General features: G+C 44.1%; 1 protein-coding gene across 2 annotated transcripts in view; it reads left to right on the top strand.

The window, feature by feature from the left end:
* Positions 1 to 18,699, top strand: part of KPNA1 (karyopherin subunit alpha 1) — a 52,255-nt gene that overhangs the window by 22,419 nt on the left and 11,137 nt on the right. For both annotated transcript variants that reach the window (XM_053299716.1, XM_053299717.1), the window contains exons 3-9: positions 488 to 595; positions 2,836 to 2,935; positions 7,794 to 7,888; positions 12,199 to 12,330; positions 15,109 to 15,197; positions 16,630 to 16,729; positions 18,138 to 18,301. In XM_053299716.1, the coding sequence (XP_053155691.1) occupies positions 488 to 595; positions 2,836 to 2,935; positions 7,794 to 7,888; positions 12,199 to 12,330; positions 15,109 to 15,197; positions 16,630 to 16,729; positions 18,138 to 18,301 (788 nt within the window). The remainder of the gene's footprint in view (positions 1 to 487; positions 596 to 2,835; positions 2,936 to 7,793; positions 7,889 to 12,198; positions 12,331 to 15,108; positions 15,198 to 16,629; positions 16,730 to 18,137; positions 18,302 to 18,699) is intronic.

Below are 18,699 nucleotides of genomic sequence, written 5' to 3'. Positions count from 1 at the left end.
CTTCTTCTTGCTGCTCTATTCTCCTCTCTAAATATAGCTATTTCTTCCCTTCCTCATCTCTCCACTTGCCTTTCCCCTAAAGTAGCTGTGCATTCGTGTTCATTTAGGGCTTTTCCTTTTGCAGAAATCCTAACTAGGTTGTACTTCACAAACACTTTCATCTCACATTAATTTTTATGATCTATTTTTTCTTTCTTCCAATTTTTTTTCTTTCTTCCAACACAATACACTTCATTGTGCATTCTGTGTTATTCCAGTATTTTCACTGTTTAAAGCTGATGACCTTCTTGATAATTAATTGTTTGGCTTTTTTTCTGTCACTGTTTAAGTTGTGGTAGGCCCCAATAATTGACTGTTCTGTAGTGTAGCTCACCTTTGTGGTTATGTCTAAATATTATTATGTAGTGGTTGAAAAATTATGGACCTCTTATATTCTCTGCATACCAAAATATTGTTCACTGTAACATTGTGTACGTGTATCTCCCAGTTGTTTAAACGCAGAAATGTTGCCACGGCTGATGAAGAAACAGAAGAGGAAGTTATGTCAGATGGTGGATTCCATGAAACTCAAATGAACAACATGGATATGACTTCTGTAAGTGGTGCAAACACTTGACAACTCCATTCAGAATTTTCCCCATATTGCAAATTAAATGTCTAAGGTTGGAATCATAAACACAATTAATAAACGAAGTATACCTCAGATTGCTTGGCATTTCCAAGAGCATAGATATCAGGCCCACAAGTTAATGCAGGTTAGACCCAGCTGCCTGTACTTCTGTGGGCTCTTGCACAAGAGCATAAATATTTATGCTTCCGCACTAGCATTATGTTCAATGCAAATACCGCTCCCAGAGTGCGGGTGCATTAGTATTTGTGCTCTTGCACAAGACCACTGACATTTCATTAGAAGCCCACAGTAGCATGAGCTGCTGGGAACTGCCCCAGTGGAACATGTGGGCCATCATTTTTCAGTTGTTCTGGCTTAATATAGTTGGAGCTGGAATTAATAAGATTTAGAAAAGGAATGCATCTTTCCAAAAAGTAACATTTATAATTCATACCAAATTTAGCTTTGATCTGTAATGGCAATTTGCCTTGAATTAAAATGTCCCTTGTTCTTTGGAACCAGGCTGTTATACCCGGTAATGTACTCCCCACCTCCCCACCCCCGGCGATCAATGATGACAATTCAAAATTTTAAAGAAAGACTTGATAACCTTATTGCTGATATCAGCAAAGCCAAAGCTTTAATTTCATCCGGATCATTAAGTAAAACCTCCTTTTGGTCTCAGCAGTACAACACTTTCAGTTATGTTTTTAATGTACTGCAAAACCCTCTCCCAAAGTGGGTATAACAGAGGACAAACCCACCATATACAATAAGTGCCCGTTTTGCCACAATTCCTCCACCATAAAGGTGACTTTGAAGAGTCTCAATGGGATAACCATAGTGGTGTTCTATACCACCGTGACATTAATTTATGAGAAAGTCCTTTAATTTTCAAAGAAGTTGATTTTAGGGGTGCAGTTGGCCATATTAAAGACCAGTACGAATCACCCAATGAGCAACGCAGATCTCTTTCCCAATTACTCATGTGTGTGTGTCTTCATTCCCATTTCTCTGCCACTAAATATCAATTTTTTTTTTGTGACTAAGCGCTTCACATAAGATAGTCTACTTGTTAATTTTTTGATAATTTCTATCATATTTCTATTTAAACGATTCATCTTAAACAAAAAGCATTGAATCTGGAGATCCATTTTATCCATTAACTTCTTCCTTGATCAGAAAGATGAATGCTTATGGTTTGCAGGACTTAACCAGCACCATCAGAGAAGAGCACTAGACCAGGGCTGCACAACGTAGGCCCTCCAGCAATTGTGGGATTACAATCATGCTGCCATAAGACCAGAAGAGAGCTGATCTTGTGGTAGCAAGCATGATGTGTCCCCTTAGCTCAGCAGAATCCACCCTGAGTGGGATATGAGTAGGAGACTGGATGTGTGAGCACTAAGATACGGAGCTGCTCTGGGGAGAGCAGAAGGTTCCAAGTCTCCTCCCTGGCCACATCTCCAAGAGAGGGCTGAGCGAGATTCCCACCTGCAACCTTGGAGAAGCCGCTGCCAGTCTGTGAAGACAATACTGAGCTAGATAGACCAATGGTCTGACTCAGTATATGGCAGCTTCCTATGTCCATCTAGCTCAGTGTTGTCTGTACCAGGAGTTCTCAATGTTGGGTCCCCAGATGCTTTTGGATTTCAACTCCCATAATCCCCAGTCCCAGTGGCCTTTGGTTGGGGATTATGAGAGTTGAAGTCCAATAACATCTGGGGACCCAACGTTGAGAACCCCTGATCTGTACTGACTGGCAGCAGCTTCTCCAAGTTTTCAGGCAGCCTTATTACAAGGAACTGAACCTGGGACCTTCTGCATGCATAGCAGATGCTCTACCACTGAGCTATGGCCCCTTTCCCAAGGAGTATTGTACAAAGCAAGCACTGTGGGGAAAGGCTATAACATATTATTTTATTATAAAGCCAGATTGATTTTTTTAAAATTTGGTTGGGGTGTGGAAGGAAGAAAAAACAAGCTTTGCAGGAATACCCCAGCTGCTTCCTGAGCTCCTTCTGAAAGGCAACTGACTGATTTTTAAGTAGGAAAATGTATTTTAGAGTGTGTTACTATCTTCTCCGTTTGCACCTACATAGAATTGGTCTGGTTGGTTAATTTTTTTTAATGCCAGTAGGGTCAGGAATATTGGCCAATGAACATGGTGATATTTTACCTTGAATTTGAGACAAAGATAACTTAAGTTTTCTTTGAAATCGCAGAGTGCAGTGATCACATCTGATATGACTGAGATGATTTTCTCCAATAGTCCAGAACAGCAGCTCTCTGCTACTCAGAAGTTTCGAAAGCTTCTCTCAAAAGGTGAGTGCTACAGGTATTTATGAAAAGACATCACCAGTACTTCTTATTTACGTTCTAGGAAGTTAAGGCAGTGTACTATAGTGAAAGTTGCTGCTACTAACTTGGCAGTAGTTCCCTCAGCCCTTGTGTTGTCCCTCTGTCTCCACCAGTTGCTGTTCCATATCTCCCAGCACTGCTACTTTCCTCAGTCACCGCTGCTAATCTCCACAACCAGTCCACCCTCCACTTTCTCCCAACTCGCACTTGGGCAGAAGAGTCGGGAGCCTATACATCATCATCATCATCATCATCATCATCATTATTATTATTTCTTGTCCACACAGTCAGACAGGTGCCACCGACCGGCCTGTTTTATCCAGACATCGAGTCCTTCCCAAGGACCTGAATTTTATTGTCGTTGTTGTTGTTGTTATAGACATCGTCGCAGAATTTAGGCTGTTCCCAGTAAAGCTGCTTTTTGTAATTGGCTGATGGCGATTTCTGTGGCCCCTATGGTGTTGAGGTGCTCGTCAAGGTCTTTTGGAACTGCACCCAGGGCGCCAATTACCACTGGGATTATTTTGGTCTTTTTCTGTCACAGGCTTTCCATTACAATTTGTAGATCTTTGTATTTTGTGATTTTTTTCTATTTCTTTGTTATTATTTTGTTTCTTTGTTATTATTATTTCTTTGTTATTTCGTTGTTGTTGTTATTATCATTATTATCATTATCATTATTACATTTATATCCTGCTCCTCCTCCAAGGAGCCCAGAACGGTGTACTACATACTTGAGTTTCTCCTCACAACAACCCTGTGAAGTAGGTTAGGCTGAGAGAGAAGTGACTGGCCCAGAATCACCCAGCAAGTCTCACGGCTGAATGGGGATTTGAACCCGGGTCTCCCCGGTCCTAGTCCAGCACTCTAACCACTACACCACACTGGCTCTACTTTAGTCACTGTGTAGCTGCTACTTTTTCCTGCCTTACATCTAGCATGGGGTGGGGTGGGGGGGCAAAATCCATCAGAACTGTAAAGTTAGGCAGTGGTGCCTGCCCTATTCCCCAGCTTGCAGTTATGTAAGCTTTTGAAGCAGCGTTGCCCCAATTCAGTTGCTGATCTCTAGAACCTATAGACTTGGGAGGGAAGAGAAAAGTAGCAGGGGAGAGCATAGAATTATAGAGTTGGAAGATAGTCCAGCTCCCTGCTCAGTGCAGGAATCTGTTATAGCATCCCTGACTGTTACCGTAACTGCCCCAGAGTGCTGGCTAGACACTCTAACTATGCTTTTGGCTTAGTGTGGGGAATTAGCTTGTCTAGAGGGAGCAGTTTGGTTCCAGTATCAAATCTGAGTAAGTTTGGTGTCTTGGAAAAGATGAGGAGGCAGAAATACAGCTCAAAGCTTTTGTAACGGGTATATGGGGTTACAGAAGGCAAAAGTTAATTTAGACAAGGCAATAAATCGTAGCTGATGTTCTAGGCAAGCGTATGGCTAGAGATAATTTAGCTTGAAGTCCAAATTAGAGATCAATCAGCTTGGCTAAGGTGCTTGACTGGAGCCTGGCTTGAGGGTTGCCGTGGAAAGTGTTTGAGAGCGAGAGGCTGAGGAAGAGAGAGAGAGAGGATTAGGAGGCTTAGAAGGGCAAGAGGTCAGTTCACCTATCCTTCTCTGGTTAAGTTGGCATGTTCCTTGCAAGTTGGTTGACCTCTTCCCCAATAGATAAGCGGGGAGAAGCATGAAAGAAGCAAGGAGCAAAGACTACCATTTGCTTGTTATGAGAGTCCACAGGGTCCACAGCCTCTCTCCTTGAATGAGAGGCCATGTGCTTTGGCCAGAGATAGATATACAGTGGTCCCTCGACTTACAAACTATTCGACATAAGTATTTTTCGAGTTACAAACGGCAGTTTTAGATCCGGTTTTAGATGCGGTTTTTTCGACTTACAAATTTTTAGATGGGGTTTCCTTGACTTACGAATTTTACATGCGGTTTCCTTGACTTACGAATTTTACATGCGGTTTCCTTGACTTGCCTGCCTGTTTACTGCCTGTTTATTCTTGAAAAGAAATGTTCCTGTGCAGTTTGCAAGCCTTACTGGGGATCTGGGTCTTTTTTCTAGGCTCCGGAACGCATTAATCTGTTCCCAATGCATTCCTATGGGAAACCGCTTTTCGACTTATGAACTTTTCGACTTACAAATGTGCATTCGGAACGGATTAATTTCGTAAGTAGAGGGACCACTGTACCTTGAAATGTGCCCCAAGGCAGTTTCCAAACCATTCTGCTTACCCAGAGGGTGGCCGGTTAGCAGATTCTGAGGCTAGCTAGCCCAACAAAGTACAGTTATGTAAATGTGTTGGATGTGTTGAATAGAGCTGCTGGACTGTCTGAAGAACAGGATGCCTTCCTCCAGGTATATACAGGTGAAACTCGGAAAATTAGAATATCGTGCAAAAGTCCATTAATTTCAGTAATGCAAATTAAAAGGTGAAACTGATATATGAGACAGACGCATTACATGCAAAGCGAGATAAGTCAAGCCTTAATTTGTTATAATTGTGATGATCATGGCATACAGCTCATGAAAACCCCAAATCCACAATCCCAGAAAATTAGAATATTACATGGAACCAAGAAGACAAGGATTGTAGAATAGAACAATATCGGACCTCTGAAAAGTATAAGCATGCATATGTATTCAGTGCTTGGTTTGGGCCCCTTTTGCAGCAATTACTGCCTCAGTGCAGCGTGGCATGGATGCTATCAGCCTGTGGCACTGATGAGGTATTATGGAAGACCAGGATGCTTCATTAGCGGCCTTCAGCTCTTCTGCATTGTTTGGTCTCATGTCTCTCATCCTTCTCTTGGCAATGCCCCATAGATTCTCTATGGGGTCAGGTCAGGCGTGTTTGCTGGCCAATCAAGCACAGTACACTGTATACTTTTCGGAGGTCCGATATTGTTCTATTCTACAATCCTTGTCTTCTTGGTTCCATGTAATATTCTAATTTTCTGGGATTGTGGATTTGGGGTTTTCATGAGCTGTACGCCATGATCATCACAATTATAACAAATTAAGGCTTGACTTATCTCGCTTTGCATGTAATGCGTCTATCTCATATATCAGTTTCACCTTTTAACTTGCATTACTGAAATTAATGGACTTTTGCATGATATTCTAATTTTCCAAGTTTCACCTGTAGATTACACATCTCCAATTTTGATGTGCTCGTTTCCCTGAGTCCTCGCCAGCTATGTTGTTAGTTCAAAAACAGGTTACTAAATGCACCGATTAACTGTGTGCCTCTCGAGGAGTGTTTCACTGTTATCTCTCGTGAAAGGGAGGATTCCTTTCCTGATTAATTCTCCTTTTGAAATGGGGCCTGCTCTCCAGCTATTGCCTGTTCTTTGAAAGAGAGGTGTGAGGGTGTCTCATCCAGCCTTAGCTATTCTAACCTTGGGGTATGTTGTCCCATGCTTTGCTCATGTTGAGTGACCAGCTGTGAGTCTTATCAGACATAGGCAGGTGAAAGGTTCACCACAGGGATTACGATCCTGCAGACTCCGGATGTATAGCCTTCCAATGTAATGTAGATAGAAGGGTGCTCTCTGGGCTACCCCCAAATCTGGCTGTCTGACAATATAACAGATGGCGTGAGGCAGACTGTTTTACTGTCGAACAGCTCTGACTCTTAGGAAAGTCCTTCTTTATATATTATTACATACTATTAATGCCTAATATTTATTATTAGTAACTTATTTATATTAATATATTTGTATTATGTATTTTATAATTTGGGGACAAATTTGCATTTTTGTGCTTTAGATATATTTTTAAATCTGATATTTGGTATGTATTTGGTATTAAATGCAATATTTGCAACACATAAATGTATTTACAAACATGTTTATATAGCGGATAAGACGAGGTAAATGGTATTCTAGATATATTTGTAGAAGATGTGGGTAAATAAAGTTTTAAGTAATTCAAAGAATATGAGTGTTGGAGGAACTGAATGATTTGGTGGAAGATGTGAGGGTATTTTATAAATGCCCATTGTTGATACTGTTTTGTATTACGTTGTTTTGATTGGGCCGTAAAGGTAGTGCGTAGCTGAAGATATTTTATGTGTGTTTGTATGTTATGACTGAAATGTAATTTAAAAATTAAAAAGCTAGGAAATTCCTCCTGATGTCTAGGCTAAATCTGCTTCCTTCCTTCCTATTCCATTTTATTTCTGCCCCCCAGGAGTAAAAGATAACCTCTTTTGCAAAAAGATGCCTCTCCTCCTGTGTGGCAGTCCTACAGATCTTTGAAGGCAGCTATCCTCTGTCCCCTTAATCTCCTCTTCTCGAGGCTATACATACCCAGTTACTTATAAAACTGTTCCTTGTAGGCCATGTTATCCTGGGGCTCAGTGGATACCCAGTTAATGTGGGGAGAATGGAAAGGGTCTGAGCTTGAGCAGTTTCATTGAGGGCATACAAGGTGTCTTTACTGACTGAGAATCAACAGGAGATGGTTTGAGGGCAGCTGATAGGGTCTGCCAAAATGGAAGTTAGGGCCTGAGGCTATCAAACACACACTGAGTTCCTGCATTCCCAAATCGTTACATTGGGGAATTGGGGAATATGGTGCCACCTTTCCTCAGCAGTGCTATGCCTCCATTCAATTAAACCATTCTTTCAAGAGGAAGAACATTGTGCCATATATCAGGGCATATAAATGGAGGGTACAGCTCATGTACTGTATAAAGTGCTGATATAGAATGCTCAGTTGTTAAAATGCTTTTTTCTCTAGTTCTTACATAAGTGTATGACTTCACCAGAAAAGTAAAAATATTATTCTATATGTTTTTGCTTTGTATCTTTGAACAGAACCAAATCCTCCTATAGATGAAGTCATCAGTACACCTGGAGTCGTGGCCAGGTTTGTGGAGTTCCTCAAACGGAAAGAAAACTGTACTTTACAGGTGAGCCATATATTTCTTTGTGGGCTTTTCCCCTTGTCAATATGTAGAATGACTTCGATTGGGCCTGTAGGCTCTTGCAGCAGACCTTTTTGTCTGATCAGGTGGACTTCAGTAGTCCATATTATCCTTGATGAAGTTCCTTAATATCCAACTGCATCTCAGCTGAAATTGGGAGCAGACTCCCAAATTGCTGTGACAGTCTTTGATTCCCTATTTCTTTCCCGGCGGGGGGTGTGTGTGTGTGTGTGTGTGTCATTCTTAAAAACAACAACAAAACCCCCTCCTCATTCTTGGCTGCTCTACTTCATGCAATGTAACGTCACCATTCCCTGAATGAATAAAGCCTGATGCCAAAGTGGAGGAAAGGACAGTCAACTGATCTGCCTGCTGTCATTTCTCTAGTCATCCCAAGGATTTGTTGTTGTTGTTTAAATCCATTTCTTTACTCTGTGCCATTCTTATTAATTGTGAAGTATTCTAGGCCTGATCTTAATCACTTGACAACAATCCTATGCACATTTGTCGGGAATAAACCCAATGGAACATAGAGCTGGTCTTGTGGTAGCAAGTATGAATTGTCCCTTTGCTAAGCAGGGTCCACCCTGGTTTGCACTTGAATGGGAGGCTGCATGTGAGCGCCTACATTATCTTGTTGCAATTCTTACAGCAGCCATTTAAGGTAGGTTAGTGTTACTGTCATTCTGTTGCAAATGAGAGTGGCTTACCTAAGGTCACCTAGTGAATTGATGAGAGGCAAAATTTGATTTGAGGATCTTCCAGATTCAAACCTCATTCTCTTAGGCTGCATTCTGACCCCAGAGCTTAGCCAGGATTGGCTGGTGAGCCTGGCACACAGTCCCTGTTGGTGCTGCATTGCTGGGTGTAGCCCCCACACCATCCAGCTCGTGTCTCTGGACAAGGGCGTCACGAGAGCCATTTAACATCCAGGGACCTGGATGGAATCCTGGCAGTCCCTGTCTTGCCCTCACCCTAGAAAGCATTCATTGCCTCGTTCCCAACCATGTTCCCATTGACAGCAACACTAAAGAGGGTGGCTTGGCGAACTGCACTCAGTGCTTTGGCAACACTGGTGGGCTCCAGCACAGAGACAGGGCAGCGACCGTAGCAACCCTGCCGCAGAGATCACCCCAACAGAGAGTAGGGAGGCAGGCACACGGAAAGGGGCTGTCCAGGACTAGACTGACAGGCAGGCTATGCAGACAGCCCTGCCTCAAACCCAAGATGGTCAATCCATGGACCTCGAGGCATCCTGGACAGCACCCTCTGTGGTGCCTGCTGCTGTCCCACTACCCATGATGGGCAGGTGTATATCCCACAGGGAGAGGGCAGGCAGAAACTCTGCCTCACATCCGGACAGGAGGCGAGGGGATGGCAATTCCCTCAGGGGCCCATTGTTCTCCAGCCGGCTTAGCAGAGAGGAATCTGCTCACACATCCGTTACCCCCCCCCCCCACCGTATCAATTTGGCATCTCCTCCCTGCTCTGGCAAATGAACTTCTCCTTGGCCTGATCAGTGCCATGTTAGGCACCCAATCGGAGAGTACAATTTTCGGAGGCAAAAATCTTCCGAGGATCATTTCCATATCCCCCAGAAGGCTCTTGCCTGAGGTAAGGCCCTGGGCCACCCCCTCTCTTGTAGGCGACCTGAGTCTCTCGGGTCTCTCCAGCTCCCTCCCCTGCTCCTGTGGCAGCCTTAAGTTCACTCCTGTGGCTGGGAGGTGGTCCTGCTGACAGGACAGGGGTCTCGACAGAACGCCATGTCTCGAATGACAGGGAGTGGGGGCACTGCCTGGGGGTCCCAGGCAGCTGTGGCATCCAAGTTATTTATTTATTGTTGTTTTTTGTTATTTTTACATTTCTATCCGGCTCTTCCTCCAAGGAGCCCAGAGCGGTGTACTACTTACTTAAGTTTCTCTTTCACAACAACCCTGTGAAGTAGGTTAGGCTGAGAGAGAAATGACTGGCCCAGAGTCACCCAGCTAGTCTCAGGGCTGAATGGGGATTTGAACTCGGGTCTCCCCGGTCCTAGTTCAGCACTCTAACCACTACACCACTTACATTTTACATCCCGCTCTTCCTCCAAGGAGCGCAGAGCGGTGTCCTACTCCGTGTGTGAATTATGTGCTCCGTTTGCACAAAGTGCAAAGGTGGTCTCGGGGCAGTTGCATATCTCGCGGGCCGCAGTTGCCGGTGCAGTCTGTCACCACAGGCCCGCCATTCCAGGTGGCCTCCGGTGCCTGCTGCGTGCTCCTTCTGAGTTGATGCCGCGCCTCCCCTCCCTGTCTCTCTCATCGTCACTCTCCTGGCCCTTCACTGTTCCTTGGCATCTTCTCTCCAGAGCTGCTTTGGCATCCCTGTGCTACTGGTGGGGAGAGAGAAGTGCATGGCACATCCAGCCGCTGGTGCATGCGGCAGAAGATCGGCCCACTCAGTGCCAAGCGTGACGCTGTGGCTGCACTGGTGTGGCAAGCCCCTAGTGGGCCCACCACCTGCCCAACTTCTTTTTGAGAATTACATGAGGGAGGGTACAGCGAGCAAGCTCTAGTTCAGCTGGCGCGGCCCCTCCCACCCATGCCTTGTTCAGTGAGAGCTGCCCCCATGTGTGACTAGCCTTCCAGCAGAGAAAGGCCGTGGCAGCAGAGGGCTGTTTGGGAGCCCTTTGCACCACTCCCAAGCTCACCTTGTTACCTCAGGGGTGTGGGCTATGTAGAGCCCTGACTGGGGAGGGCATTTTATGTGGCCAGTGCCCTGTGGGGCAGCTTGGGAGCACAGGCTTGCATGGGAGAGGGTGGGGTGTCTTCACAAAGGCAACAATCAGGGATGGCTCCTTTCTGGGCCTGCCTTGCCTGGGCATATATGGCGGTCCTACGTGGCCTATGCTGACCTGCAGCGTCCATCTCATCTCCGGCCAGCTCCAGCCCACCTTCACATTCCTGACTCTTCTCCACTGTGGTCGGGGATGATGAGAAATGTGGAGCAAGAACCCCTGAGGGGGCTGAAGTTATGCAGACAGTTGTTCAGGAAGCTGAAGGGAAAAGAAGCCACTACTAGTTTAGCCCCCATATTGGGTGGAGACTACTAGAAGCAAGGATTCAGACAGCAAGTATCCTAGTTGGTTTCCAGGAGAATTTATATTTTGAGAGAGTTGTATGTTACTATATTGCCACTGAAGAAAAACCAGACGCTCTTGAAACGAACTACTGGATTTTATTCTTCTAGTTGGATACTCGGAGACTATTTCAATGATTCTCTGTGGAACTTAGCTGGGATTCCCAATATGCATGGGTTCACACAATCACATCAATGTCGGTTAACCCCGTTTAACTGGGGTTAACATGGTCGTGAGAACGTGGCCTTAGCCACTTGATTGAAGTTCCACCAGCTTGAGTTGCCTTTAGAAACTGAATTTAACAGAAGTGAATTTAATTATCTTTAAGGTTACTTGGAGGGACCATTCATTATTCAAAGTAGGGGTGTGTGAGCTGGCTCGATTTGAACCACAGTTTGAATTGAATCGGGCCAGTTTGGCTGTTCCAAGTTCAAACCAGACTGGCCCCGGTTCTAAAAAAAACCTGGTTCCAGGATATACTTGTAAAGGGGAAACCAACCAAGATTCCCCTTTACAAGTAAAGTGGCATTCCCTATCCTAAGGCCAGGGGGATGGGCCAAGAGAAAGGGTGCTTTGTACTTATCCAAGGTGGAGGCGGTGGAATAATCGGTGGAGTGTGGGGGCAGCTCCTCCAAGCCCCCCGCAAGCCTCCTGAAGGACAGCCTGGGCTGGCTGCAGCCTGGTTCAGGCCTCTGCATGTGCACGGAGGCCCCAGCTGGTCTGGGCTATCCTCTAGGAGGCCAGCTGGGGGCTTGGAGGAGCCATCACCGGTGCTGCCTTGTTGAAGCACTTTGAAATATGTAAGACATGATCTCTTCAAACTGTATCTATTTCCCAACAAAATATTAGGAAAAAATTGGATCTAGATGAAACTGTGTACTTTTCCTGCAAGCGGCACTCACATTTTCATAAATGCTAATGGCAGCCAATCCTCCAACCTGTGTAACAAGATGGGATTTTACTTACAACATTTCATATAGGATATAGAAAGCCAATGGAAGGCGAAGTGAAGGGAAGAGAGGGAATACGTTGAAGAATTGGGAAAACCCCTATTGCTGAGGCTTGTCATTTCTATCTACCTATTCTGAAAGCCCCCCGTTATAGTATAAACTTTTGATTTAAGCTTCATGCTCTAGACAAACAGCTGCTGAGGAATGATTCCCTCTCTTTCTTTTTCCAGTTCGAAGCTGCCTGGGTACTGACTAACATTGCCTCCGGAAATTCCCATCAGACTCGGATTGTGATCCAAGCAGGAGCTGTCCCAATCTTCATAGAGCTGCTCAGTTCAGAATTTGAAGATGTGCAAGAACAAGTGAGTGTCTCAGTAGATAAACTGATAGAGACTGCACTCCAGAGTAAGTAGCCATGGTTGTGGCTACGGTGACAAGATGGATAAGGGTTGCATTTGCATAGCAGCCTTATGCCTACGAGAAGAAAGAAGAAACAGGGTAACAATTTATTGAGTTTCCTCCTATTGCTGCAGTTTCAGGCTATGTTTAAAAAGGCAGCATCACACTCCTGAAGCCAGTCTAATGCTGCAGTTCTCTGTTACAAGCAAGCGCGACTTAAAATCTAAAGCAGCAGAGCTCTAACTGAGGCAAGCTCTGCTAGTCCTCCACCAATTAAACAACTCCTGGAGGTCATTCACACAATCAGTAACTGTGTTCTACCTGTGTTGGGAGCCATGTGTGATCCCAGTTTTTGCTTGAGTGGAAGCAAGGTAAGAGGAAAACCTGGGTAGAAATTATTGTGTGGAAGCAAGGTAGGAGGAGAAGCTACCCATGTTTTCCTCCCACCTTGCTTCCACACAGCCAACAACGGGGGGGCATACACAGCTTCCAGACAGAGTTTGGATTTGTGTGAATGACCTGGAGTAATTTCTCAAAGCTATGAAAGACTTGCTGACTCTTCAAATGTGCACAGAAGCTTCTGGTCTCTGTCTCATGAAAGTGCGCAGATGCTGCTGCTGGTGAATGAACTGTCTTGTGGCCAGCCAAAATGTCCTGTACCTGAGTTAGATACTCAAGCATTGCTTAATCCTCACTACATCATCAAGTGCCACTTTTTGTCTCCTTTCAAACAGGTGGTGTGAATGAGTGTGCATTCCCCTTCCACTGTACACACATGAGAACATGCGATGTGGTATAATTCAAGCCTATAACTGTATACACGTAGGGCTCATATCACACAGTCACTATTGTAGGCCCTGAGGTTGCAGGCATCTCCTTCTCTAAACCACCCCAACCAACCACACAGGATCCCTAGCCAATGGAATGTGTGGTCTGACCCTCGGTCATCAAGTTATAGATCTTCCATTAGTGGGACACCTAAATTACTGCAGAGTGAGTATTGTTGCTAGGAATATTGGTATAACACTTCTCAACAACAAAGAAGTTCTCTAAGTGGTTTATAGAGCAAAGGAATCTGCTTTAGGAAAGGGCTGCACAACTACGGCTGTGTTTGTCCTGAGCCAAAGTGGCCAGTAGTGAGGAATCAGGGGGATTGAGGTCCAGCAGCCACAGGAGGGCCGTAGTTGTGCAGCCTGCCTTAGAATAAAGTTCCATTTTGTGTTTGAAAATTACAGGTAAGAGCCCCCACCCCCATGCCCACTCCCACTCTTGTTGCTTTCTTGGTCCCTACTGAGAAGCTCATTGTAGCTGCTGAATAGTGTATATAACTTCTAATAATTCATTGCACAGTGTCTTCAGGCTTTCCTATAACCTTTATTCTGTCTTAGAGTGTGACCACAATGACTATCCTAGTTTACCCACAATAGTAGTGTCACTGTAAATGGCTTCAAGGATTCCCGTAGCTCTTTTTACTACAGCATCAGCATGAGCTCATGTACTGAGCTGAGTTTTCAGCATTATCCTATAATCCTTTTTTGGAGCTCTGACTTTATTCCTAGATTATTGATCCTTCATTTGGCTGTGTGAAAGCACAGCTTGTTCTCAACTTCCCCAAACTCTGTAGAGCTGTCGAATATTTTTGTATCTCCTGTATCAACAGCTGCTGTATCTTCACAGTGATGGCCAAAGCTTAGTCAGAAGTTGTGCTGACTAGCCAAGCAATTCCTATTCATTTCTCTGTGTTCCACTAATGCTGAGCAATGGTGGAGTGTGTTAGACTGTATTGTGCACCAGAGTCGTCATGTATGCTTTCCTGGTGTTGCTTACACTTTGCTCTTCAACTGGCCAGTGGTCCCTCTAACTTTTTAAATCTCTGGGTGGAATGAATTAAGAACATAAGAACAGCCCTGCATGGCCCATTTAGTCCAGCATCTTGTTTCACACAGTGGCCCACCAGAGGTTTGTTGTGGGTGGCAGTATCAAGGCAGTGTGTGTGCACCTGCATTCAGAATGGGGCCAGCCTAATTCAAACTGAGTGGGATCTAAAATGAACTGAGCGGACATCCAAAAACTTGTGAGCGTGTGCACTTGTGCATGCCTTAGAGGGAAAAGTGCAACTGGCTCTCCTTTTCCCATTCCCTGGGATCCGCTGTTGGTGGATTTCCTCGCTCTGAATCCTGAACGACAGGATCAACTCTCAGAATGAGGGAAAGCAGTCAGCTGGCTGTGTATACTGGGTTGTGTGTGTTGCACATGCTCCACTAAGTCTTCTGCCATAGCTATGAGTGCAGAATGAAGCCCACTCTCAAAGGTAAAGTCCATCTCCCAAGATTACTCTACCTTAATTTGTTACCTTTTTCAGGTCCTGCACATGCTCAAGGGTCTAGCCATTTTGCGGATGACCTTGTACAAATTCTTCCTCTTAATTCAGTCTTCAGAGGGTTACTTTGTATACACTTTCTTCGAAGCAGATTAGTCCTTGAAAGAAAAATAATAGATTAACTTGATTTTTCTGGATACATGTATATTCAAATATTGTGGCTGACTGATGTTCACCAATAATACATTTTTTAAAGAGTTGGGAGTGGGGAAAAGAAAAAGGATGTAATTGAGATGGCACACCTATGATGTCTGTGTTGTGCAGGAGTTATGCTAGAAAATTCTGTGTTGAGGTACCAGACATAGAAAGTTGTGTTCTAAGAAAGATTGTTTAAGTAACACTGTTCTGTCCTCTTTCTCAGGCTGTTTGGGCTCTTGGCAATATCGCAGGTGACAGCACCATGTGCAGAGACTATGTTCTAGACTGCAACATCTTACCCCCTCTATTGCAGTAAGTCTTCTAGATTGCATTTGGGATTATTAGTAAGGGTGATATATACAAGATAATTCTGCTTGTCAGCAAGGCCCAATTCAGCTAGGAGGTGTATGTGCATTCTGCTATTTAACTTTTAACAACGGAATAGTGATATATAAGCAGAACTTGGTGCAAAGTAACAGGCACGTTCATTGTCTGTCTGGCTAACTGAGACAGTTTTATTAACATTTATTCAAAGCTTTTTTCCATGTTATGTTGCATAATAATCAAGCCCCCGCCCCATTCCCTTCATCCCCTGTGATAGATAAGCAAGAGTATGGTGCATACAGGCAAATCCATACCTAATGAGCTGCTCAAGATAAGTCAAAAATCAAGTTAGCATTGCTTTTAATATTTATTGCTGCGTTTACCACCCCTTACTGAAAACAGCTAACCCAAATTGTAACATTAATTAGGTTAATTAACCACTATACTTGGATCTCATCCTCATCCTCCCATCAGTAACAGCAAGTTTTGCTCTCTCAGTTTTTCCTTCCCATGTGATCTATGAAACTATAGGGTCTGCTCCTGAACCTAATTACTCCTTCACAGAGAAATACAGAATTTGGGTTGAGGAGATTCAGAGCATTTCCCTGAAAACAAGGATATAGCTGCTTTCTCTATGTCAAGGATAGACATAGGGTAGACATCAGGCTGCTTTCTCTATATCAAGGATATAGCTGCTTTTTTGTGGACCTTTCTGGTACACATCTACCACCACTAATAATTATTATATACCGCTTTTCAACAAACATTTGCAAATGTTTTCAACAAACATTTGCAAAGCGGTTTACATAGACAGATAAATAAATAATATTAATAAATAAGATGATTCCCTGTCCCCAAAGTGCTCACAATCTAAAAAGAAACTTAAGGTTTCCAGCCACTGGAGGGATGCTGTGCTGGGGTTGGAGAGGGCCAGTTGCTCTCCCCCTGCTAAATATAAGAGCATCACCACTTTGAAAAGTGCCCCTTTGCTGAGTTAGCAGGGCAGTTGCACATCGCCATTGCTTGGATTGTTGAGTCAACTAGACTGCTGCATGACTTTAACAAGATCCACAAAGTACCAGCTTCAAACCTGGTGTTCTACAGAGTACATCACTCTACTAGTGCAAGAATGGAACATTCTAACTAAGGCTCTCTGCAGAGATGCTTATATCTGACAAAACAAGCAGTGCCTGTTGAGATGCCCCCTTGCTGGGTTAGCAAAATGCACAAGTACAAAGATAATAGTGGCTTTCTTCTGTCGGTATCTGTCATTGATTACATGTTTAAGCATTTCTTTCAAGTCTGATTTTACATCGGAAGTAGAGAGATGGGGTGGGTTAGGTCACCTCAGTGCTTCATGCACAGTGTGCCCTTTTAACTTCCAAGTGTTCTTATGGAAGGCCTTTTATTGTATTTTCAGATTGCTTTCAAAACAGAATCGTCTTACCATGACTCGGAATGCTGTGTGGGCACTCTCTAATCTTTGCAGAGGGAAGAATCCTCCTCCAGATTTTGCTAAGGTAGGAAATAGTGCAGGTGAGGAGTTGCAAGGAAGAATTCCCCCCCTGTGGACAAGGAAAAGGAGTTGGTAATAGGACGTCCTTAACTTTCCTCTTACTGATCAGGCTCCAGAAACATTGGAGGTTTCTGAGAAAACCTCCAATACTTCAACTAGTGTACTTCAAATAGACATACCACTGAGAACCAAGTTCTCATGTGGAAATGATGCCACATAGTTGGCTGCAATGTACTTTTCTGAATCTACGGTGGTGTTTGCAGAACTGCACCTGTAAAGAGAATGGGCCATCGCTTAGTCACGTTTGGGTAGCAATGCCTAAGAGCAAATGAAATAATGTGTGGCTCACTTCATGTGTGATACAGAAAGCTTTTGGGCCATGACGTTGTTCACATTCTCATTGCAATCTAAACAGCTTTGAGAACTTTTGGTTGAAAAGCAGTATATATAAATAAGGATAATTGCGCCTACTGGAAGGAATGCTGTGCTGCTGCCCAGAAGTGGTTTAATGTTGTTCTGCAGCAGCCCCGTTGTGACACATCAGGGCTGCCTTTGAAGTTGCACAGCAGCCCCAGCTGGTCCTTTCTGTTGACAGGAGACTAGGCATCAGGCTGGCCAATAACTGTTTTTCAGTGGGGAGTGTGTAAAATTCATTCTTGTTCACTTGGACCTTTAGAATTCTCCAACAGAATCAGTTTCCCTTAGTGACGAGGTTAATATGGATTGATTTATGTCTGCTTTGAGAAGTTTTGGAGGGGGAAAACCACTTTTTTTAAAAAAACATTTATATCCTGCTCTTCCTCCGAGGAGCTCAGAGTACATGCTTATTTTTATCTTTTTTTATCTTTTTAAAATTTTTTGTTGATTTATCAGGGAGGGAACTTGGAACCTAGATGCTCTTCCCAGAGTGACTCTATCCCCTGAGGGGAATATCTTACAGTGCTCACACTTTGTTGATGGATCTTGCAACCTGCTAATTTCAAGGCAATTTACTACCATCAATCTTGTGTCTTCATTGTCTCTCTTGGTGCATAATAATTGAGTCCTTTGTGGTGAGAATCCTCCTTATGAGTCAAATTAGTAAAAGGCACAAAGCTAAAGGTAAACTTGTACCATCGAGTCAGTGTCAACTCCTGGCGACCACAGAGCCCTGTGGTTGTCTTTGGTAGAATACAGGAGGGGTTTACCATGGCCATCTCTTGCGCAGTATGAGATGATGCCTTTCAGCATCTTCCTATATCACTGCTGCCCAATATAGGAGTTTCCCATATTCTGGGAAACACACCAGCGGGGATTTGAACCAACAGCTTCCTGCTCTCTAGGCAGGTTACTTCCTCACCTCCATTAGGTGGCTAGTAAAAGGCATACTTTCCAAATTCCCCTGAATCCTTTCTTTCCTCTCTTCTCTGTAGGTGTCTCCCTGTCTGAGTGTGCTCTCATGGCTGCTCTTTGTCAATGACACAGATGTTCTAGCAGATGCCTGTTGGGCACTATCATATTTATCTGATGGACCCAACGATAAAATCCAGGCTGTGATTGATGCAGGAGTGTGTAGAAGGCTTGTGGAGCTGCTGATGTAAGTATTTTAGAATTGCCTCCTATCTCCCAGCACTGGGTGATTGACTGGGGTGAGGGGGCTGGAAAGATCCAGGGTTACAGGAACAGGAAGGGCAATTTGAATGGCATTGAAAATGGCAAGGTATACCAACTTGCCAGGAACACGATTCATGTTATTAGGCAGATAGTACACAACACCAGCCAAACTGCACAGGATTAATACAGAATGCAAGCTGCTGGGCACAGTGTGGGTGGATTGGCACGTCTTATACATAATGGGAGTATCCTGTGGCACAATGATACTGGAAGCTAGCAGTGAGGTTTCTTAGTCATGTTGGCCTTCAAGGAGTGCTCGTTCCAGATCAAAAATTGATTGTTGTAGACAGCATGTACATCTATTAAACTGAAGTTTTTCCC

The sequence above is a fragment of the Hemicordylus capensis genome, chromosome 2 (assembly GCF_027244095.1).
Source record: "Hemicordylus capensis ecotype Gifberg chromosome 2, rHemCap1.1.pri, whole genome shotgun sequence".
In the NCBI taxonomy this organism is placed as follows: Eukaryota; Metazoa; Chordata; class Lepidosauria; order Squamata; family Cordylidae; genus Hemicordylus; species Hemicordylus capensis.
Note: the sequence above shows the minus strand (reverse complement) of the source record. Positions and strands in the feature narration are given on the sequence as shown.